General features: G+C 43.4%; 1 protein-coding gene across 1 annotated transcript in view; it reads right to left on the bottom strand.

Annotated features, from left to right (window-relative positions):
* Nucleotides 1-4,248: 4,248 nt before the first annotated feature.
* The window catches only part of RAPGEFL1 (Rap guanine nucleotide exchange factor like 1), a 46,666-nt gene continuing 27,090 nt past the window's right edge, over nt 4,249-23,824 (bottom strand). The window contains exons 7-15 of the mRNA XM_083147248.1: nt 22,988-23,085; nt 22,361-22,483; nt 18,525-18,703; nt 15,466-15,556; nt 14,516-14,566; nt 13,805-13,892; nt 13,130-13,194; nt 7,402-7,456; nt 4,249-5,722 (exon numbers count right to left, since the gene is read on the bottom strand). Coding sequence (XP_083003374.1) covers nt 5,598-5,722; nt 7,402-7,456; nt 13,130-13,194; nt 13,805-13,892; nt 14,516-14,566; nt 15,466-15,556; nt 18,525-18,703; nt 22,361-22,483; nt 22,988-23,085 — 875 coding nt within the window. The 3' untranslated portion in view covers nt 4,249-5,597. The remainder of the gene's footprint in view (nt 5,723-7,401; nt 7,457-13,129; nt 13,195-13,804; nt 13,893-14,515; nt 14,567-15,465; nt 15,557-18,524; nt 18,704-22,360; nt 22,484-22,987; nt 23,086-23,824) is intronic.

Below are 23,824 nucleotides of genomic sequence, written 5' to 3'. Positions count from 1 at the left end.
GACAATAGAAATGATTACAGGACCCCAGCAAGTTACCGCAGAAGGTCATCACATGACATGTGTAGGCAGCAGACAGCACATACATGGCAGCATTGTGGAGGCACAAAATGATGGGAGGAGTCTAAATAACAGGCAATTCAACAGATGTTTTAGACTCCTTCAATCACTGACTGAAAAGTCATCAGCCTGATGGTCAGCAACATGGAGTCGCGACCACATGCTGAGGTTGGCACCCACTTTGGCTTCGCTCGCCATGCTTCGGGCACTATTTTATTCTCCCACCACGCCCTAGTGGATGGTAGGGCATGAAATACCGCCTGTTGGCACATTTGGCTCGAAAAACAGTGAAGAACCCCATGTCGACCTTTTGACTGGGAACCTAGACCATGTCGACCTAATGCTTGTGTCGACCTAATGACCCGTCTTGATCTTGTGCAATGTTGACCTAGACCCCTGTTGAACTTGCAGTGGTGTGGACTGAATGTCTGTAAACCATCTTTAAGTCGACTAAATGACCATACCCCAAATAAAATATGAGTGAATGCAGCATTAGCAATCACACTGGATAATTTGGGTGTAAATCAGGTTCACTAGCAAAGCACATTAGAATGGTAATGTACAAAACCATGTGCACTGCAGATGGGGCAGATGTAACATGTGCAGAGAGATGAATTTGGGTGTTATTTTGTTTCTGTGCAGGGTAAATACTGGCTGCTTTATTTTAACACTGAAATTTTGAAGTACAAACTACACCCAAATCCAACTCTCTCGGCACATGTTAAATCTGCACCACCTGCAGTGCACACTGTGAAAAATTACAGATGCAGTCTTTTTGTGTTCCACTTTAGGTCCATAGTGGATATATAAACATGAATTAACCACAATGCAACTTGTAAACAATGTTTATTGGCTGAGTGCTTTCTCTATACTGATTTCCAGTGTTTCTCCCCAGGGTCTGTTTGCCCATTTAAGTGCCAAATTACTGCACCTTGCCATAACAACCTTAAAATAAACAGATATAAAAACATTTAAACAGTTTCTTTCAATACAAAAATCTTTACCCATATTCCAGCTCCTCAGTGAAACCCGTCCAGACGGGCTCTAACCTGAACACGACATACAACTGAAAAGGTACATAAGTGCCATATGGCTGTATAAGGAAGCAGGTGCACAAAGACATATCAGTACATATATTTACCAATATAGAAATATAGGTCTGTCTTTATGACCAAGCATGCACACAGTGGGGCTCATCTGATTCATTGGGCCTATATGTGCAAAGGTGCCGAGAACCCCAGCAATCAGACATTTTTGTTGCCATAAGTGCACTACACCATCAGTCAGAGCCTCCAATTGCTATGTGTTATAGGATATTAGTGTACTTAGAAAATTTTTATTAACTAAGCCCCAATAATGTGCGCTATTAATGTTTATGTATTTATAATTAGGATTATGTGGACACCCACACCATGAAGGCTGATATTTTTTAGGCTGAACCAGTGGCTCCCAAATCTGTGATACTCTAGGGTGCCGTGATTCAAAAAAGTTTGGGAACCATTGGGCTGAACTAATATTGTTGAGTCTATGGGCCAGATGCACGAAGCTTCAAAAAGTGATAAAATGGAGAGTGATAAATAATAAGCTCCTAACTGTCATATTTGAAACCCAGTCTGTAACATGGCAGGTAGGAGCTGATTGGCTTGTTGTTTATCACTGTCCCCTGGAAGCTTAGTGCATCTGGCCCTATACATTATTCCTCAGTGATCTTGGTGCATTGATAGGGTGATAGCTGGTTTAGCCCTCTAAATGGCCCCTTCCACTGTTAATGCGCCAGGGATCATTTAAGTACAGTCAGATATAATTTATTAAGAATGCTTTAGCAGTGGTTCTCAACCTTGGTCCTCAGGGACCCCCAACTGTGCACGTTTTCCAGGTCACCTCACATATACACTGCTTTAGAGCAGTGGTTCCCAAACTTTTTGGAATCATGGGCAAAAGTTTCTTATTGAGAAATTTTGGGAAAAAAAAGTATTAACCCCTTCCCGACATTTGACGTACATTTACGTCATGGTCGGGAAGTACTTCCCGACACATGGCATAAATGTACGTCATGGTTTGTAACTGTCACTGCGTCTAGAGACGCGGTGACAGTTAGGTGATGTCTGCTGTCCCTGACAGCAGACATCCCCCCTCGCCGCCCAGGGGGGGCAGGGGTGCCCCCCCCGGTCGGCGATCGCTGTGATTGGCTGTTCAAATCTGAACAGCCATTCACAGCGTTTCCTGTGTTACCGGCGGCTAAGCCGCTCGGTAACACAGGGATCGGTGGTGATCGGTGCAGCACCGATCACCACCGAGCGGCAGCACCCCCCTCTCACCCGCCGGGCACTCACCCGGCAGCAGCAGCAGCTCCAGCGGCTCCACCGCTACGTCCGGAGCGCACGCTGCGCTCCCCTCCTCCCCCCTCCCCCCCGCAGCAGCAGCAGCAGCAGCATCATGCTGCTGCTGGAAAAGTTAAAAATAAAATAAAATATAATGTGCAAATGTGTGTATATATATATATATATATATACACACACATATATATATATATATATATATATATATATGTGTGTGTATATATATGTATATATATATATATATATATATATATATATACACACATATATATATATATATATATATATATATATGTGTGTGTGTGTGTGTGTGTGTGTGTGTGTGTGTGCGTATACCGCACCGATCACCAACGATCGCCAGCCCCCCCCCCCTCCCACCCGGCAGCCCCCCTCCCTCCCACCCACCCGGCTGCCGCAGCGCCAGCACCCCTCCCACCCCCCCGCCAGCCGCAGCGCCAGCCCCCCTCCCAAAGCTGGTGACCAAAATGGGGTCACTTGTGGGGGGGTTCCACTGTATTGGTGCTTCGGGGGTCTTGCTAATGCGACATAGCACCCGCCATTCATTCCACCACCAAAAATCACTCCTTCCCTTCTGAGTCCTGCCATGCACCCAACTGGTATTTTTTGGTCACATGTGAGGCATTGCCGTACCCGGGAGAAATTGGGGCACAGATTTTGGGGTGCTTTGTCTCCTTCATTCCTTGTGAAAATTAAAAATTTTGAGCCAGAACTGCATTTTTGTGTAAAAAATTAAATTTTTTTACACAAAAATGCAGATCTGGCTCAAAATTTTTCATTTTCACAAGGAATGAAGGAGACAAAGCACCCCAAAATCTGTGCCCCAATTTCTCCCGGGTACGGCAATGCCTCACATGTGACCAAAAAATACCAGTTGGGTGCATGGCAGGACTCAGAAGGGAAGGAGTGATTTTTGGATTTTGCAGCACAGATTCTGGTTGAATGACCCCCGAAACACCCATACAGTGGAACCCCCCCACAAGTGACCCCATTTTGCAAACTACACCCCTCAGGGAATTCATCTAGGGGTATAGAGTACATTTCAAACCCCCCGGGGTTTCACCAATTTTGATACAACTGAGCTGTGAAAATGAAAAATTATTTTTTTTCATTTTCACTGCCCAGTTGTACCACAATTGGTGAAACCCCTGGGGGTTTGAAATGTACACTATACCCCTAGATGAATTCCCTGAGGGGTGTAGTTTGCAAAATGGGGTCACTTGTGGGGGGGTTCCTAACTTTTAGCATCTTATGGTGCCTAGAAACCTACATGGTGCCTAAAAAATAATCTCATAAAAAGGAGTCTCCAAAATCAAGTAGGTGCTCCTTCTATTATGAAGCCTGTGGTTTGGTCACCGTGCACACTAGGGCCACATATAGGATATTTATGAAAACCAAAGAATTGGGGGAATCAATTTTTAGTCACATTTCTCTAGTAAAATCTACTGTGTTCCTTAGAAAAATGTATTAAAATTGAAAATCCGAAAAAAAAATGAAATTTTGAAATTTCACCTACACTTTGTTTTAATTCCTGTGAAACACCTAAAGGGTTAACAAACTTCCAAAATGCTGTTTTGAATACTGTGAGGGGTGCAGTTTTTGAAATGGCATCATTTATGGGGGTGTCTCACATACAAGTCCCTCAAAGTCACATCAGAACTGAACTGGTCCCTAAAAAAATCAGTGTTTGAAATTTTCTTGAAAATTTGAGAATTTGCTAGTCATATTTGAAGCCTCCTAGTGTCCAAAAAAATGAAAAGGAGGTTGAAATAATAATTGCAACATAAAGTAGACATATGGTCTTTGTTAGTTATTAACTATTTTGAGTGGTATGATTATTTGTCTCACAAGCAGAAAATGTGACATTTTGCATATTGCTAAATTTTCCATTTTTTCACGATATTTTGGTATTTTTCACAAAAAAACACAGACTGTATCGACCCAAATTTACCACTAACTTGAAGTACAATGTGTCACGAGAAAACAATCTCAAAATCACTGGGATAAGTAAAAGCAAAAAAAAGTTATCCCCACTTAAGTGAGACATGTCAGATTTGAAAAAAAGGGCTCTGTCAGGAACGCAAAAACTGGCTCTGTCAGGAAGGGGTTAAAGGAAGTCAATTGTGTTAATATTATGTGGGGAAGGATTGGATTAGCTTCTGTTCGCCCACATATTTTATAATCTGAAGCCAAAAACAATAGTTTTACTTATTATACTGACCAATTTGAATTACTCCTGGACCCCCAACCCGAGGCACCCCTGCAAGTGTCCCAAGGCACCCACCCCAGGGTGTTACGGCACACAGTTTGTGAACCACTGCTTTAGAGTGATATTCACATCATGAGGACTGTTCAGGAAGGAGGCTGTGATCATTAAGTTATGCCAATCATTCTTTACCCAACCCCTAACCTCTCCTTTGTCAGTTGTAAAATATGGAGTGTTCATAAAAAAACAGGATTCCTGAAGAATTCCTGTAACTAGCTATGGCCCAATGTTAATGTTAAAATTCTCCCTTTAAAGTGTCTGATGTTTTGCTTCTCATACTTTCAAACACACACATTTATATAACACACCATTTTAGGTGTGTGTTTTTTGCTGCACAGGAGAGCAAAAACTCTATTAGTCATTTAAATAAACCCACTTTACACCCACCTCCCAAAATACAACACATCATATACAGCAAGAAATTTGAGCTCCAAATAATACTTCCATATATACAATTCTGTAGCCTGCAAACCTTCATATGCAGGAATGCAACAATATATATACATATATATCTATATACGGTTATTAACCTTATGATTTCCCCTGATAAGAAAATAGCACAAAGTAGATTGTACATGTTATCTTATTACAAAAATATTTCAAAGTTCATAGCCCCTTCTGTGCCAGCCACTCTTCAGTCCAGGTTCTGCAGTCTCTCAGCTGTGCAGCAGGTGGCACTATATTGGGGTTTTAGCAGATCTCTGCCATTTTACAGAAGGAGCAGATAGCTGGATTAATTGCAGAGAAGACCATGCATCCTTTAAAGCACAGCTTGTGCAATGTCTTCAATTACATAGTAATGTACACTCTCTTCTTCAAGGATTTCAATATCTCTGATGTGAGCTACTTGTCCATCTCACATAGCACACTTTATACTGCACAATCTTTACGTCTGAGTAACATCTGCTGCTCACTGGTCACTGTGCACTGGGTTCCAGCTTGTAAGACAGCTCAAAAAGCAGGTTCTGGTTGTCAATGACCTGGAACTGGCGTACGTACGCTTTATTTTGCAGATGAGTCGGGGAGACATCTGACTCCAGTCCTACAGGGATAGACCAGAAAAAGTGAATAAATTCTAGTCAAGGATTAGCAGTGAAGTTAAAAAATGAAGACTATAGGCCAAATGTAATAGGGTGTGAATCAGAAAGGGAGATTTTGGGAGAGTTTTCCCATTTTTTTAAAGTGGCAATCATTTACACTGTAAAAAAAACAGGTTGATTTTGCCAAGTACTTGATTGGCGCTTTTAAAAAAATGAAAAAACTCTCCCCAAATCTCTCCATTTCTGACAGTCTTGCAGGAGAAAAGTGCTATATAAATAAATATATTATCATTATTGCTCTACAAATGATTGAATTTAAGTGCAAAACCAATGTCTACCATATCATGGAGCCTCAACTAAAATACAAGAACATAATTTACTAAGTGCAGGAGTGTGCAGCTTTGATTTTGATCCTGTGTGACTAGGTGGCACCCTAAGTGAATTATCAAAGTACTGCCTGCTCCCCCCAACTCTGAACAAGTGCATTTATAGTTCTGGATCGACAAAGAAAGCTGAACAGACATACTGTGTACCAATGTAAATGTCACATCACCCTACACTTGCTGTCTTGTTAAATGCCCCCGGGGGGCAGCAAGGTTAGAACTGCAGTGCATTGTGGTGCTGAGGGGTGTTGGTGGGTCTGGAGGGTGACACCGTTGTTGTGTGATAATAACTCCATCTCCACTTTAGAATGCTGTAAATAGTAAAGTGGTCTAGCAACGATAATGCAATTTAACTCAAATTACGTCACTGAGGAGTGTAAGCAGCCGTGGTATCCATTTAGCTTTCAGGGATAGACCATCTATCAGAATGTCCATTGGCGTCTGCTCCCAGAGTTGCAGCTTCCTGATTCCCAGTGTCCTAGACTGCATGACCCGGTGACTAGGGGGCTCTAGCCTCAAGGACTTGCCCACCTTTCCCGAGGGCCTGGGAGAGCCCCAACATTTTCAGGTGCCTCCCAGCCATTCTGGAATGGAAGCAAGTATGCATCAACAGTATTTCATTGACTTCAACTTTTCTGGTTTTCTTCTGAAATACTGCTCTAATTAGCCTTGTTTATGGATTAGATGAATTACCATAGAAAAAGGAATAATCAGAAGAACGTGCCGTTTTCACCAGTACTTCTCCTTTAATCCATGGACTCTTGTTATTTATGACTAATCGAAAAAAGGAGCTTACTTGAATACCCCCCAAAGTCTATTTTTTTCTAATTCACTATGAACAGAAAATTAAGTATTTGTGCAACTAGTATTAATATGTAATTAATAAATAAATACTGTTTAGTCTATAGCACATTATAGTTTTTGCAAAAGAAGGGCCACATAAAAGAGAATTCAGGGACCAGTAACTTAGAGCTAAATAGTTAACAATTCCTGAATGTCTCTGCCACTACTATGATCATACATGTTTTACAATATGGCATGTAAGTGAAGTGTAGTGCATTTGCCCATCTACTACATCATTATGCTCACTTCTGCTCGCCAAAATGTTCACTGTGTAGGTGTACAAAATTTCTGTTGGATAATGATGCAAATTCACTGTGTGAAAAGTTCAAGAATATTACATGGGTAGAATGCTCATAGTGGTCACATTTCATCACAGAGAAGATGTGCACACAGCTAAACACAAAAAGTATTGCACAACACCTGCACATTGAACAGCACCATAACTGTGCACTCACTCATTTGGCTGCTCCGGTATTTCCGCACAGTCCTCACTTTCTCTGCTATTGCGTGCTGTGAAAAGTAAGAGGTTAGTTACTACAGGTTGAGTATCCCTTATTCAGATATCAAAATGATTCCCAAAACTATAGTTTCTAGAATGTATTTTTTTTTTGTGCTAAAAGCACCACATCTGTAACTGGCACTACTGGGGACATCTGTAGCTGGCACTACTGGGGCCACCTGTAACTGCCACTACTGGGGACATGATATGTAACTGGCACTACTGGGGACATGATATGTAACTGGCACTACTGGGGACATGATATGTAACTGGCACTACTGGGGACATGATATGTAACTGGCACTTCTGGGGACAAGATATGTAACTGGCACTACTGGGGACATGATATGTAACTGGCACTACTGGGGACATGATATGTAACTGGCACTACTGGGGACATGATATGTAACTGGCACTACTGGGGACATCTGTAGCTGGCACTACTGGGGCCACCTGTAACTGCCACTACTGGGGACATGATATGTAACTGGCACTACTGGGGACATGATATGTAACTGCCACTACTGGAGACATGATATGTAACTGGCACTTCTGGGGACATGATATGTAACTGGCACTACTGGGGACATGATATGTAACTGGCACTACTGGGGACATGATATGTAACTGGCACTACTGGGGACATGATATGTAACTGGCACTACTGGGGACATGATATGTAACTGCCACTACTGGGGACATGATATGTAACTGGCACTACTGGGGACATGATATGTAACTGCCACTACTGGGGACATGATATGTAACTGGCACTTCTGGGGACATGATATGTAACTGGCACTACTGGGGACATGATATGTAACTGGCACTACTGGGGACATGATATGTAACTGGCACTACTGGGGACATGATATGTAACTGGCACTACTGGGGACATGATATGTAACTGGCACTACTGGGGACATGATATGTAACTGGCACTACTGGGGACATGATATGTAACTGGCACTACTGGCGACATCTGTAACTGCCACTACTGGGGACATGATATGTAACTGGCACTTCTGGGGACATGATATGTAACTGGCACTACTGGGGACATGATATGTAACTGCCACTACTGGGGACATGATATGTAACTGCCACTACTGGGGACATGATATGTAACTGGCACTACTGGGGACATGATATGTAACTGGCACTACTGGGGACATGATATGTAACTGCCACTACTGGGGACATGATATGTAACTGCCACTTCTGGGGACATGATATGTAACTGGCACTACTGGGGACATGATATGTAACTGGCACTACTGGGGACATGATATGTAACTGGCACTACTGGGGACATGATATGTAACTGGCACTACTGGGGACATGATATGTAACTGGCACTACTGGGGACATCTGTAACTGGCACTTCTGGGGACATGATATGTAACTGGCACTACTGGGGACATGATATGTAACTGCCACTACTGGGGACATGATATGTAACTGCCACTACTGGGGACATGATATGTAACTGCCACTACTGGGGACATGATATATAACTGGCACTACTGGGGACATCTGTAACTGGCACTTCTGGGGCCACCTGTAACTGGCACTTCTGGGGACATGATATGTAACTGGCACTACTGGGGACATGATATGTAACTGCCACTACTGGGGACATGATATGTAACTGGCACTACTGGGGACATGATATGTAACTGGCACTTCTGGGGACATGATATGTAACTGGCACTACTGGGGACATGATATGTAACTGGCACTACTGGGGACATGATATGTAACTGGCACTACTGGGGACATGATATGTAACTGGCACTACTGGGGACATGATATGTAACTGGCACTACTGGGGACATGATATGTAACTGGCACTACTGGGGACATCTGTAACTGGCACTTCTGGGGCCACCTGTAACTGGCACTTCTGGGGACATGATATGTAACTGGCACTACTGTGGACATCTGTAACTGGCACTACTGGGGACATGATATGTAACTGGCACTACTGGGGACATGATATGTAACTGGCACTACTGGCGACATCTGTAACCTGCACTACTGGGGACATGATATGTAACTGGCACTACTGTGGACATCTGTAACTGGCACTACTGGGGACATGATATGTAACTGGCACTTCTGGGGACATCTGTAACTGGCACTACTTGCAGTGGTGTAACTATAGCTCCGCAGCCCCCGCGGTGGCGGGGGGGCGCAGAGAAATTGGGCGCGCCGCCGGGGGGCTGCGGGGCTATAGTTACCCGCGGTCTGCGTCTCGCCCGGCTCTCTGCCGGGACCTGCCTGACCGTCACGGTCCCGGCCGGCTCCTGCTGCAATGAAAACTGACAATTAGAAAATGGCTGCCCCCATACTTCAGACAGTTTTCTGTCTGCAGTATGGAGGCAGCCATTTTCTAAGAGTCAGTTTTCATTGTAGCAGCAGGACCCGGCCAGGACCGTGACGGTCAGGCAGGTCCCGGCAGAGAGCCGGACGAGACGCAGTCCGCGGGTGCAGGTACGTGGGGGGGGCAGGTTAAGTGTGTGTGTGTGGGGGGGGTCGCCGAAAAAACGTGCGGCGGGGGGGGGGGGGGTGCAAAATAGTTAGTTACGCCCCTGACTACTTGGGCCAATTGTAACTGGCACTACTGGGGACATGATATGTAACTGGCACTACTGGGGCCACCTGTAACTGGCACTACTGGGGACATGATATGTAACTGGCACTAAATATGTGCAAGAAAATATTTGCCTAGCATTCTAATTCAGTGCCTGAGATAGTATATAAACATTTCATACACAAATAAAATATATTGTGTATTTGTCATGTGTTTGATGTATTTAAAAAACATAAATTAATTTTGTGTTCACACACACACACATACCTCATTGAATTATAAAAATATTCAGAAATATGGAATAATCTGTTATTCAAAATGCTTCTGGTCCAGAGCATTTTAAATAAGGAGAAAACCTGTATGTCAATATTTAGCAACCAATCCCCCCCGCCTCCACTACACACCCCTTTATGCATATTGCTCACTACACCATACATCAACTGTAATATCGCTGTACCACCAGAGCTTTAAAATCAGTTCTAACTATCTGTCCTTTTACATCTAGTAGCTGGTGATCTATCACCAAACCCATTTAAAGAGAAGACCTTTCACCAGCTTTGTGGAAAATCCTCCCTTATACAAGACTGTGCCCTAACCCACAAAGTGTGCTGAAGACAAGGTATTTAGCAAATTCATTAACCCCTTCCCGACATATGACGTACATTTACGTCATATGTCGGTTGAGGGGGAATCAAGCCAGCTCACGGAGTGAGCTGGCTTGAAAGAGAGCAGGTAATGGCTGTATATTACAGCCAGGTCCCTGCTCTCACGGCCACGAGTTCGCCGATCGTGGCCGTTTAACCCTTTAAGCACCGCGGGCAAAGCGACCGCAGTGCTTAAATAGCTGATCGGAGGGGGGGCGCCCCCCTCCGGCGCCGATCGGGGCCCCCCGCAGCGAGATCGGAGGGTGCCGATCGGTTGCCATGGTAGCCAGGGGTCTAATGTAGACCCCTGTGCTGGCCGTGTCTGCATACCTATCATATCCTGCCTGAGGCAGGATGTAATAGGAAGTGCATAAAATCACTATGGCTGAACCTAGTACAGGCGATCGCGCCCCCTAGTGGTCAAGTACACTAGGGGGCCTTGTAGTAAAAGTAAAAAAAAAAAATAAAGTTTAAAAATAAAAAAAAAATAAAAAAATATTAAAAGTTCAAATCACCCCCCTTTCCCCATTTCCCAAATAAAAATAAATAAAAAATAAAAAAATAAACATATTTGATATCGCAGCGTTCCTAAAAGTCCGATCTATTAAAATATAACGTTAGTTATCCCGCACGGTTAAAGGCGTAAACGGAAAATAATCCCCAACGCCAAAACTACGTTTTTTGGTCGCATCGCGTACCCAAAAAAAAATAACTAAAAGAGATCAGAAAGTCGCCCATATCCCATATTATTATATTATCCCATGGTATTAATTAAAAAGTACACTTCAGCCCGCAAAAAATGAGCCCTCACCCAGGTCCGTAGGTGGAAAAATAAAAAAGTTATAAGCCGCAGAACATGGCGACGCAACGCAAATTAGAAAAACCGTAAAAGTTGCGATTTTTTTTTTTAGTGGTAAAACATAACGAAAACTATATGTTTGGTATCACCAGAATCGTAACGACCCATAGAATAAAGATAACCCATCATTTTAAACGAACTATGAGCTCCAAAAAAACCGTAACCAGCGCAAAATTGTGCAATGGCGTTTTTTTTTTTTTTTTACCCCACATTGAATTATTTCCTGATTCCCCAGAATATTATACGGTATAGTAAATGGTACCATTACAAAGTACAACTTGTCCCGCAAAAAAAAAGCCCTCGTGTCTATATAGCCGGAAAATTAAAAAAGTTACGCTTATTTGAACGCAAGGAGGAAAAAAAAAAAAAATTACCATAAAAGGCAATGTCGGGAAGGGGTTAAAATTCAAGATTACAGCTGCCTAACATCAAGACTCACAAGCACGTCTGTAGCTCCCTTTTCACCCTTGTATGTACTTGTGTTGTTCTATACGCTTTGTATTATGTATTTTTTATAATTCCCAGTACTGCTAGTTTGGTGCGTAAAAAAACAATGGTGATTATGTGGCAATTGTGAGTTTGAAGAAACTTTTTATGCTAATGGTCAAAGCATGCCTTTTCTATAAAAGTGTAAAAATGCAACAAGCATTCCATTATATGTAGGATGATGTAGCTGTTATGTGGGGGGGGCTGCAAACAGACCTGTAAATAAGCATCTATACTCTTATATCTCATTTCAATAATTTCATCCTGATAAATAAAATGTTCTTTCGCATGTTGGTACATAACGCATACAATCCAAACCCGGCTACAGTTTTGGAAATTGCCTGCGGTTCATAAAGTATTTCTTTTTCCTTTTAATACTATATTCTGTAATTCTGTTATTAACCAAAATCAAACAAATACACCATATTCTTGATAGTCAATGAAAGCCAGTATCACTAATTACACCAAGAGTGACCTGAACACAGGTATACATAAATAAACAAGTAAAACAAGCACCCTTTCTCCTTTAAATAGTCCATCCTCACAAAACACCAATGCATGTACAAAATCCCAATTTGCATAACTCTTCCCTGCTTAGTCTTAGGAATTCATGTAAAGCCTCCCTTATATTTACCTCAGTCAGACATGACACTGATAACAGAAGACCTAACAACCAGGCCATGACCTGTGATGATTATAATCCAGTTAATAAAACAGGATTGAAATTCTAAGGGGGAGATTCAATCGCCGTCGAGCATCTCCCGTGGGGGAGATGCTCGACGGGCCCTATTCAATGCTGTCTTCCCCGACAGCATTGAAAAGGGTTTCCTGTCAGAACGAGCCCGACATCTCTAGCTGTCGGGCTCGTTCTGCCGAGAACAGCCGGGAAGTGACGAGCTGCCGGCTGCAGCTCGTCACTTCCCGGCCGCAACTCGCGGCCACGCCCCCTTCTCGCCCCGCTGCAGGCGGGACATTGAATCCCGCCTGCATGTTCTCGGTCGAGCTGACCGAGAACGGGACTGGGTCACGGCAGGCGAGCAAGCTCGTCTGCCGTGACCCGAACATTGAATACCCCCCTAAATATTAGGTTTGAGCTCACCATTTTCTCCACATTCACAAGTCCATCGACGAATGTTTTGCTGCCTTCGTGTAAAAATGTGAGATCTGAGGGAAGAGAGAGTGAGAGCGGGATGAAGAGGAGGCCTCTGAGAACAAAGAATAGAAAAGGAGGACATGGTAGAACTGAATATACTGTATAGTAGTAGTAGTAGTAGTAGTAGGTTTATTTATAAGGCGCCGCAAAGTGTCCGCAGCGCCGTACATAGCAAAAAAAAAAAAAAAAAAAATTACAAGGTAACGTACAGGGTGTGTTGAAAGATACAGTATAAATAGGGGTATAGCTGGTAGAACTAAAATCAGCATCAGTTCAGAAGTAGGTGTCAAAATTGTCAAGGAGACTGAAGATGAAGTAGAGGAAGGGAAGAACAGGACAGGAGCACAGGTGAGGTAATGAGGTAGGGTGAGTACGTGAGGAAGGAGGGCCCTGCTCATAAGAGTTAACATACTAAAAATAGGTGGGTGGACGAACGAAATACAATAGGATAAGTAGGAACGGAGGGGAACGGAGGCAGGATAGGAGGATCAAAAGAGGTTAGGAGGAGGGATAGGCTAGTGAGGTGAGGAGGAAATACAAGGCTGAATCCTAGCAAATATCTATCTAAATATTATTTTCTCAGGAACTGAAAGCTAATCTATGCCATTTATACAGTCTTACCTTTCAAAATGAGGGGAATAAATGGGATTACCGGGGGTCGCATCCGAGACACCATTTCACGATATGACTTGTGATTCCTACATGGATCCTAGGGATAGAGATTAAGAACATTAATGTAATTCAACGAAAGAGATGCATTTATATGTGGATAAAGTTAAACATTATAAGGTTCTGTATATGCCAAAAAATACACAAAGGGATACACAAAATAATCATTTACAGAAATTACACAAATAATCATTAGATATGTTCTATTTAAGCAGTTGGTGCAGTAACAAGACTAGAAGGAGTGCAGCAACACTGCAAATGGGCAGAACTCTCTATCTAATAGCCATGTTTAGGGATGGATCATGTGTACTCTTATAGGGGGGTTTTCAATCATCGACGACCATCTCCCGATGGGGCAGATGGCCGCCGGGCCCTATTCAACGCTGTCTTCCTCAACAGCATTGAACCAGGGAGCTCGGCAGAACGAGCCCGACTTCACAAGATGTCGGGCTCATTCTGCAGAGAAGTGACAAGCTTTCAGCTGCAACTCGCCTCTTCCCAGCCACAACTCGTGACCCCGTCCCGCTGCAGGCGTGACATTGAATCCCGCCTGCAAATTCTCAGTCGAGCTGACCAAGAACGGGACAGGACCCCAGATTAAATACCTCCCATAGAGTTTCTGTCCAAAAAAATAATAAAAATTGCTAAAATACACAAACTCACCGTTAAATTTTCAAATTTTCTAAACAGATTCTTAAACTTTCCAGGTAATTTCTATGAAAGGAAACAGAGGAAAATATTAACAGGAGACATTTGCGATCTGTTTCTAATATGTTAAATTATTATTGTTATTCTAGCCATTATAAATTCATATTGATCACTATAAGGAAAACCAGTACTCACTGGCTAAATGGCATATGGACCAAAAAGAGAATAAACGGTGCTCAAGGTTCATCCTCCTTTGAAAAATGTACTAGTGATCAACCGATCTATAATTTAAAGTCTTCTAGTGGCCAATGTATTTGGAACTGAGAATACAGCATGGTGCTGATGAAGCCTCAATTGCAATTCTCCCAATGTGAAGACCTATGTAATATATACAATACTAGCTAAATCCCATTAAATTACCAAATTAGAGGCAAAACTAAAAACTACGGTCGCCACGGACACCTGTGAAGCCCGCGAGGGGACGCGTATAACTGTGAAGGTATCCGCGTCCCCTCGCGTGGCTCGCCACGCTTCGGGCTCGGTGGCTCGCTGCGCTCGCCACACTATTCTATTCTCAACTCCACGCCGACGTGGATAGTAGGGCATGAAAAGGTCGGAGGACGCGTACCGCCGCCCCTCGCGGGCTCGCTGCGCTCGCCACGCTTCGGGTTGTCGTGGATCGTGGGGTGGCGTTAAAAATTTGACATTTAAGTGTTAATTGTGCCTATTTGGGCTCTGTAGCCCATTTCACATTGATTCCTATGGCCAAATCGCGGCCATTGAAGCATTGAATGTAAAATCGCGGCCAGCACTAAATTTAACATTAAACCCTATGGGAAATCGCGGTGATCGCGGGCATCGCGTCGCGGCCGTTAATGTACTGCCCGCGATGCCCGCGATCACCGCGATGGGCGCCCTTCTAGGTAAAGAGTACCGGTAATGTATCATTTTTGTATGTTTCTTACCTCCCAGGAAATACGAAGACGGCTCACAGCACCATTGTCTAATCCCATCACTATTGCAAAAAAGGATAAGAGGTCCTGGTTCTGTTTACAACTGTAAAGCATTGTGATGATGTGAAGAATTGGTATTCAGAAATGGTGGGGAGAGTGATGATGTATTAGAATGTATGGAGAAATGCAGTAAGGTGGTGTTCATGAAGAGTGGAAGGCATTATTAAGAGGATAGGCAGAGGGCAGGGCAGTGTACAGATGTTGGGTTGGGTGACAGGTGTGTGCATACAGGGTATGATACAAACAGTATGGGAAAGCATGTTGAGAGCGTGACACATTCAGAGAACACAAAGAAAATAAGCATAGTGAAATTTTGAGGGGAGAGAGAAAGATGCAGTGAGAAACACAGTTGCAAGTAAATATGGTTTATTTATGAATATATTCGAGAAGAGAAGAGACAGTGAGGCAAAAAAAAAAAATAGAATGAAGATTAATACACATATTAAATAGCACACTGTTTCAGTATAAACACTGATCCACACTACAGAACACTGTACACACTACAACAAATCACTGGTAATGTCCCCCAACCCCATTACATTCTAGCAAAAGGAATAAAAACACATTTTACTACAAAATATTTATTACAGAATTTGGATAGTTGAAGATAAGAACACCAACAATTGTAACACAACCTAAGTATTATCAATAAAGGAGATAGAGCTCCAATTTTTGTTCCTAATCCCCATGTTTTACTAAACTTAATTTGCTAACATTTTTTATTTTACTGCTGCCTTAAATCTTGCAGACAGTGAAAAATAGCTTTCTTCTTCTTTATCCTGGCTTTTTTCAAAGAGTGTGCAGTCAGTGCTGAAGCAGATAGCCAGTAAGTAAGTGTAGGCTCACTGGTGGTTAATGTTTTGGGAACTCAGGTCCATTCACTTATGTTAGTTTTTTGACCCCAGTGTGACATTCTAGTTTTTTGTTTAGCATGCCAGTGTGTTATGGCTGGGGAAGGGGGGGCATTTAGGGTTAGGCACTAACAAAGAGGGTTACTATTAGGATGCGGCAAATGGGAAGTTAGTTAGGGAGTGTTAGAATTAGGGGGTAGGGGGAGTGGGTAAGTATATATATATATATATATATATATATATATATATAATCTGTCATATGTTGAAGTTTCCCTCTCTCTAAAGGTGCCCACACACGGGGCGAGACTGCCGAGTGTTCTGACCAATGTAGATTGCGATCTGTCAGGGCCAGTGTTCTCCAGTGAGAACACTGGCCCTGCCCAGAAAAATTACTAGATTTACCCAGAAAGCTGGATATTAGTTGCCAGGCAACAAGGATGCGCGGGGCCACGCACCACTATGGCTCCTACATACGGAGCCGTGCACGTGAGGGAAAAAAACATTTAAAATAACTCACTATTGAATGGTTTCCCGCTCTCGTCGCAGCAGAGCTGAGTAAGCCTCTTACTACATGTTGCGATGGGCGTGGGGAGAAAAGGAGGCCGTTGATGATCCGGGAAACGCTTGTGAGCAGCCAGCAATGGCTAGCCATCTCTGGCTGCCTTCGCCAGGACGGCTTGCGCATGTGCACAGCGTACCGTCCATGTGTGAGTTAATTTGATAATTGCCCGTGCTGCGAATTCACAGCCATGCAATCAGGACTGAATCGGGTCCCTATGTATGCAAAGTAGTCAGCTGAACGCTAGTTGATGGTTTGAGCCACTTTAAGGACCTTGCTTTCCCACATGATGTGAAGCTTGAGCTAAGGTTCTCATGTGGTTACTAAGGCAACACATACATAAAAACCAATTCAAAACTGAATTACAATTATATCATTTAATTGTTAACCCACTGTAGCCTTCGATGTCAGTCTCTTCAAGGTGCTACTTCTGTGTAATTTTAAAAGTCTACAAGCTGGTATACATGCAGAAGCACTAGCAATTCTGTGGGGATAACTGAAATATTGCAGTACATTGAACCCCAGTATTTCATTTTATGTTGTACTATAACATGCCCGATGGTTTAAGTACACAGACTTATTTGGCTCTCATTAAAACACACAATGACACATAGGGCCTAATTCAGGTTTGCTCGCAAAAGCAAAATCTCTCTCTAATGGGCAAAACCATGCTGCACTGCAGGTGTGCAGGTGGGGCTGATGTAACTTGTGCTTATGGAGTTACATTTGGGTGTTGTGTGTTCAAACTAAAATCTAAATTGCAGTGTAAACATAAAGCAGCCAGTATTTACCCTGCACAGAAACAAAATAACTCACCCATATCTAAAGGCCCCCATATACTAGTCCGACTTGTCCCAAGGACAAGTTTGACCAGTTTGCCCTTGAGAGCCCGCCAGCAGCTCCCCGGGAGGCTCACTTGCAATTTGGCACTTGATGTGCCATTTTTACATGCAATAAATCACATGCGATCGGGAAGCGCTGCTGAATTTGAAAACATACTTTGAAAATACCGGCTGGACTCTGATTGGCTGAATTCTCTCAGCCAATCAGTGTCCAGTAGGTCTTTTCAAAGTAGTCTTCAAATTCAGCAGCGCTTCCTGTCCCGCCGCCCGGCACATAGTGCTACAAGCTCTCAGCCGCCACAGCCTGGACGCTGCTTCCCAGCCGCCACTGCCCGGATCCCTGCTGCCAGGACCCCACTGCTGCACATAGGTGTGTGCCAGCGGTGAAGCACTGCTGGCACACACCTGTGGATCGGACCGATCCATTAGATGTGCCACTAATGGATCCGATAGATTTAATGTGCAGCCCGTCCAACCTCCCAACTGCGAGCAGATATGCACAGGACCGCGCATCGGTTCGGAGGGAATGTCAAACACATCCAATTTGGGCCGATTTGTCGGCCCGATCCGTCTGGATCGGGCAAAATCGTCCCAAATCGGACAGGTGTATGGGCACCTTTACTCTGCACGTTACATCAGCCCCACCTGCAGTGGACATGGTTTTGTCCATTAAAAGGCATTTGCTTTTGCAAACCAACCTGAATCACCCTCATAGTCCAGATACATTTGTCCCATCTATTTTGCTCTATACACACTCACATGGCTGCCGTCTTAATGAACTTCTTGAGGAGTTGAGTGCGTCTTGCTGGTGCCTCACACAGCAGAGTTTGTGTACTGACCCAGTGTTGCACCTCACTACACCGCTGCAGGAGCAGCTCCAGATTGGCCGTCTCCCTTCGTCCACGCTCTATATGAAACACATAATCCACAAACTCCAGCTGTGGGAACATGAGAGCATATGTTTTGGTCAACAGAAATGATCATTATGCTTCCTAATATAAAGATATGGTCATCCAAAGGCATATGTAAAACCCTATGCATTAAAGTGCGGATATACATTGAATGCCATTAGAAATGCTTAAACACAAAAAACATGGCTTTCAGGAACTTATGATAAGAACAGATATCCAATATTTGTACGTCAAGATGTAGTATTTTCTGATGTTGGTTAGATTCTTGTCTGTAATGCTACGTACACACCCAAACAATTTCACTCACGATCCGACAAGCTTTATAATTTTCTGAACGATTAAACTATTTTTAGGAACATATGATTACTAGTGTACACATACACAAGATTATCTGTCCTGAAGCTCAACACAAAACTCTACTTAGGCAGAAGTGTTACATGGATGAGTCGAGATCCATATACACTTCAAAATGTGCACGATGTTGGCTCTTCTCCTACGAAAAATGATGTGAAGCAGATCAAATTGTTCAACAGGACTGCTTTGGGAACAACAATCTACCCTTCATACACACTCTCAGATTATCAGACTTTAAATTCAACTGATCAGGCCGATTATTGCATAGTCTGTGTACAAAAGTCTGGGTCAGGAATCCCGAGTACGCACGCGTCACTTACTGGAATGCTGTTAGCATTGTTGTTGGATCTTTTGAATCTGTTGAGCCTATGAGGTCAACCTGACTGTCTATCTATTAGACCAGACCCAAAGAGAGATAGAAAGAGAAACGGTGAAGTAGGAGACAGAGGGAGACAGGGAATGTGAGAGGGAGAGAGGACATTCTGCCCAGGAACCTATGATGTTAACCTGACTATCTATTAGACCAGACCCAAAGAGAGATAAATAGAGAAACGGTGAAGTAGGAGACAGAGGGAGACAGGGAATGTGAGATGGAGAGAGGTCATTCTGCCCAGTAATCTATGATGTTAACCTGACTGTCTATCTATTAGACCAGACCCAAAGAGAGATACAAGGAGAAACGGTGAAGTAGGAGACAGAGTGAGACAGGGAATATGAGAGGGAGGGAGGACATTCATCAGGCAAAAATGTAATTCTGGAGGCAATGGGAAACTTCACTGTCACAAGACTATATGTACCAATCCGGTCACAGGAAAAGTATTCTCTTTGCCACTCCCTATTTCATAAGTGTGCTGCTACCTGACACTCTGCCTGCCCAGGGGCCTGTTCTCTGTATAACCCCATTAGATCTGAGGTCCACCTGCTTCTGTCACAAATGGTTACCTCATTGTGAATTGCACTGTGGAGTAGCCCTTCCAGTGCTATGATCAGTATCTCACACAGTCTATCTTCCCAGTGTTACCTCTTTACACTCTTTATTTTTCAAATACTATTTTATAGTACTTTTCAAGCATTAAACAATTTATATCATTATTAAACTCCGGAATAACAGATGTTTTTTTAATAGCAACAGTGTGCAGGTTGTGTATATAAAGAATAAGTAGTGTACTGGGTCACAAGCTCACAACAAGCAAACATTTACTAAAGTACAGGTTTTCAAAACTGGGGTGTATCCTATTAGCCCTGATGCTTTTTCACCTGAAAGAAACAGGCTGTTGGAACGATTGTCAGTATCGGGCTTTCCAATTACTACAAGTTTTTTCGGGCGAACATGGTTTCGACAATTACACATGGGATCCGTTATAAGTTCCCAGACCCATGTGTTACCAAGGATCCACTGTCTTCTTATCGCAGATTATGCTTCAGGCACCCAAAGTATAAAACAGAAACAAGGTTTGATACTTAGCGCTGATTGGTATTAAGCACTGCAGCAAATACCTAGGGGGATTTACCAGAACCCCTAATATTTGGACAAGAGAAAAGAAACGAAATGGTACTGCGCTGTGCTTAATATAGTTTAAATTTATTAAAAATTAAGTTACAAAATTATATAACAATATTAAAAAAAAATTTTTTTTTTTTTATAGTGATATATTCAATGTGGCCAACATTGGGACAAACAAGACTAACAAACATAAACTAAAAAGCAGGTTTCCCTCAAAGCAGACCCCTTGCAGGTGTTAGTGGGGGTAATTAGTAGCAGCATGCGGTTAATGGCAATTTTGGAAGGTTAGAAACAGTTTAAAAGTCATAGGTATACTCCAAGACCGGTAAGATTTGAGGGAAACCTGCTTTTTAGTTTATGTTTGTTAGTCTTGTTTGTCCCAATGTTACCCAAAGTATAATCCACGCTAAATGCCGGCATCTGTGCAAATAGGATAGCCCCGGTGAACCGATCAGCAGCGATGAATTACAAAATAGGATATCCCCCTTAGGGGGGTATTAAATCTGCTGCCGCTATTTCCGACGTGGGAAATAGCGGCAGCTCCCTATTCAATGCTGTCATTAACAGCATTGATGAGGGATCGCGGCAGAACGGGCCCGACTTCAGAAGCTGTCGGGCCCGTTCTGCCGATACCGGCCGTGGATTGTTGTTATCTGGGTCGCAGATCGACAATCCATGGCCGTTTTTATGGCCACGCACCCTTTGCGCCAAGCGGCAGGCAGGACATTGAATCCTGCCTATCGTTCTGCGGTCGATCTGACCGCAAACGGGCCAGGATCACGGCTGTCGGCGGGGATCGACAGCCGTGATCCCACATTGAATACCCCCTTAGTCTTCATACACTAAATGAATTACATGCTTACGGGTTTGTAGTATTTTATTTTATAGTTAGACTCAATTAATTTTCTAGAATTAATATTATTATTAATAAAAAGATCAGCAAAATGCTCTCCCATAGTCTGTACATTTACATTGGGCTTTTGCCTCGTGGACCTGGCTCAGCAGCGGTGTAAAAGGGGCCAACCTGGGTCCATGTACACAGGAATCCTGACCAGGGTGGAACTCTGGTAGGACCTGAGTAGTGGGCGGTGTAAATGGTCCCAACCAGGGTTAGGACATCCGAGTAACTGGGGGAACCGGGACAGTCAGGGGTGCTGCAGCCCAGTAGCCTCTACCCAATACGGGGGCCGGGGGGGAGTGACAGACATGTGGCTAGAGGGGGCTGAATCCTGCCAGTGAGAGAGGTAGCAGCTCCAGAGCTCCAGTACTCCAGGGTTCCAGAAGGAGAGAGAGACAGCAGCAAGGGATGCAGAGACTCTTCCCCTGGCCCATGTGCGCTGCTCTGATGCCAGGCTGCTGCCGAGTGCTTAGAGGAGGGTGAGTGATATGCCTCCCACTCCAGTGATGGGCAGGTGGGCAATTTAACTCCCCCTGGGCAACAAACATGTAATCCCCCATGGCAACAACCATTAATTCCCCCTGGCTACGAGCATGTAACTCCCTATGACAACTGGCATGTAATCACCCCTGGCAATGAGCATGGAACCCTTGGCATCCATAGGGAAAAGCAGGGCTGACCCAGGTTCAGTGTAAACAGCACAGACACAGGTCGATGTGCTGTGTAAATGGTGTATGAAGCTGGGTCCGTTCCTGGAAACTCCCGTGTTTGAAGACCAGGGTCCGATCAGGGATTATGGTGTAAAAGAGTTATAAGTGACACTAAGCAGCCAATCAAGGACTGAGCTACCATTTGGAGTGACTGTTTATTAGATGGATAATGACACCAGTGGCAGACAGCTATTTGTACTGTAGCATAAATAACTCACCTCATGTACACAACTGAAGAGTTCCCAGTGAAAAGCACTGAGGTGATTGGCCAGATCCTCTGCCTCAATTCGATGAATATGAGAATCTTCAGGAGGCAACTGGACCTCTTCCGGCAAGGGGACCTAATGAAAATGGCATATTTATATGTTATTATATATGTCCTGTAGGACATTTATTGTCAAATTTGAGTCTAATGCGGTGGTTGCCAAACTCTGTAATCAAGGTGCACTAATGGTAAGTACAGTATATCCATGGCACAGCTAAAAGATAGTTAAATCATATTGATTAAGGTACTATTTAAATCACCTGTGGCCAAGTATGAATATACTTAATACCTGGATGTTTAATGCTCTTTGAGAACCGGTAGATGTATGATTAGGTGTTATGGAGGGGTGGCATCAATGCAGTAATGTGTAAGAAATCAGTTATTACTGTCAAATACCAGGGAGCTATACAGCCCTGCCATCATCGGTGCTACATCTTCTTTTTGAAAATATAAGTATACATTTTTAAAAGCAGGTATAGCATAATCGCTGCATTCAACCTACTATATAACAGAATCATTTCCATACAAAAATGCTAAAATACTCTTTTGTGCATGTTCAAAGTGAAAATAGTGTTCTCACCAGAGAGCGCAGCTCATCCCGATTGCACGCAAATAGGTGACTGTTAATGCCCAGAGTGGTGAAGATACAGCCATCATCCGGCTTCAGGAGAACCTTGTCTGAGAGGAGAGCAGAAGAATGAGCATGGAAGGAAACAGAAACAGCAGACTACCTCACACATAACGAGATGACAGAGGGTCTGATTCAGACCTGATCACTGGGCTGCGAATCTTTGGAGCCCAGCGATAAGGTAAATGCAGCCCTGCCAGACATTCTTCCTGCCCCTGTGCATGGCTGTGTATACATTAGGACACACGCAGACAGGAGACATTCGCAAACACTTACCATCGAATCGTTTTTCCATCGCTGGCTTAGTTCGCAGGGGGACCCTGCACATTCGCACAGTGTACCATTTGATAATCCCTAGTGCTGCAAATTTGCAGCCCAGTGGTTGGGGTTGAATCAGGCCCAGAATCAGATTACAAATTGGCTAAACCACTTAGGCATGTTAACATGAGGGGAAATGGGTATTTATTGATGAGCATCTTAAGCACTGAGGAAAAATCTCTGTACAGAACAAGATGCCCATAAAAATTCCAGGGTCAAAAGAGTAAAAAAAAAAGCTTACCTGACACATACTAGTATTGCAGAGGACATGCTGAAGGGCATGGGCTATTTGATTAACAAAATAGAATAAAAATGCTGCCCTTTAAATTCATAGGAAGGCTTCCAGTAAGAATCGTGCTCAGTTTACTTATTAGTCACTAACCAGAACTGTCTCTCCATCACCCTCCCCTGCTACATTTCAGCTCTAATGGGGAAAACCGCTGTACAGTATGACACAGCTTCTAAAGCCCC

The sequence above is a fragment of the Crinia signifera genome, chromosome 6, assembly GCF_055691185.1.
Source record: "Crinia signifera chromosome 6, ASM5569118v1, whole genome shotgun sequence".
Lineage (NCBI taxonomy): Eukaryota > Metazoa > Chordata > Amphibia > Anura > Myobatrachidae > Crinia > Crinia signifera.
This window is presented reverse-complemented; position numbering and strand designations above follow the sequence as displayed.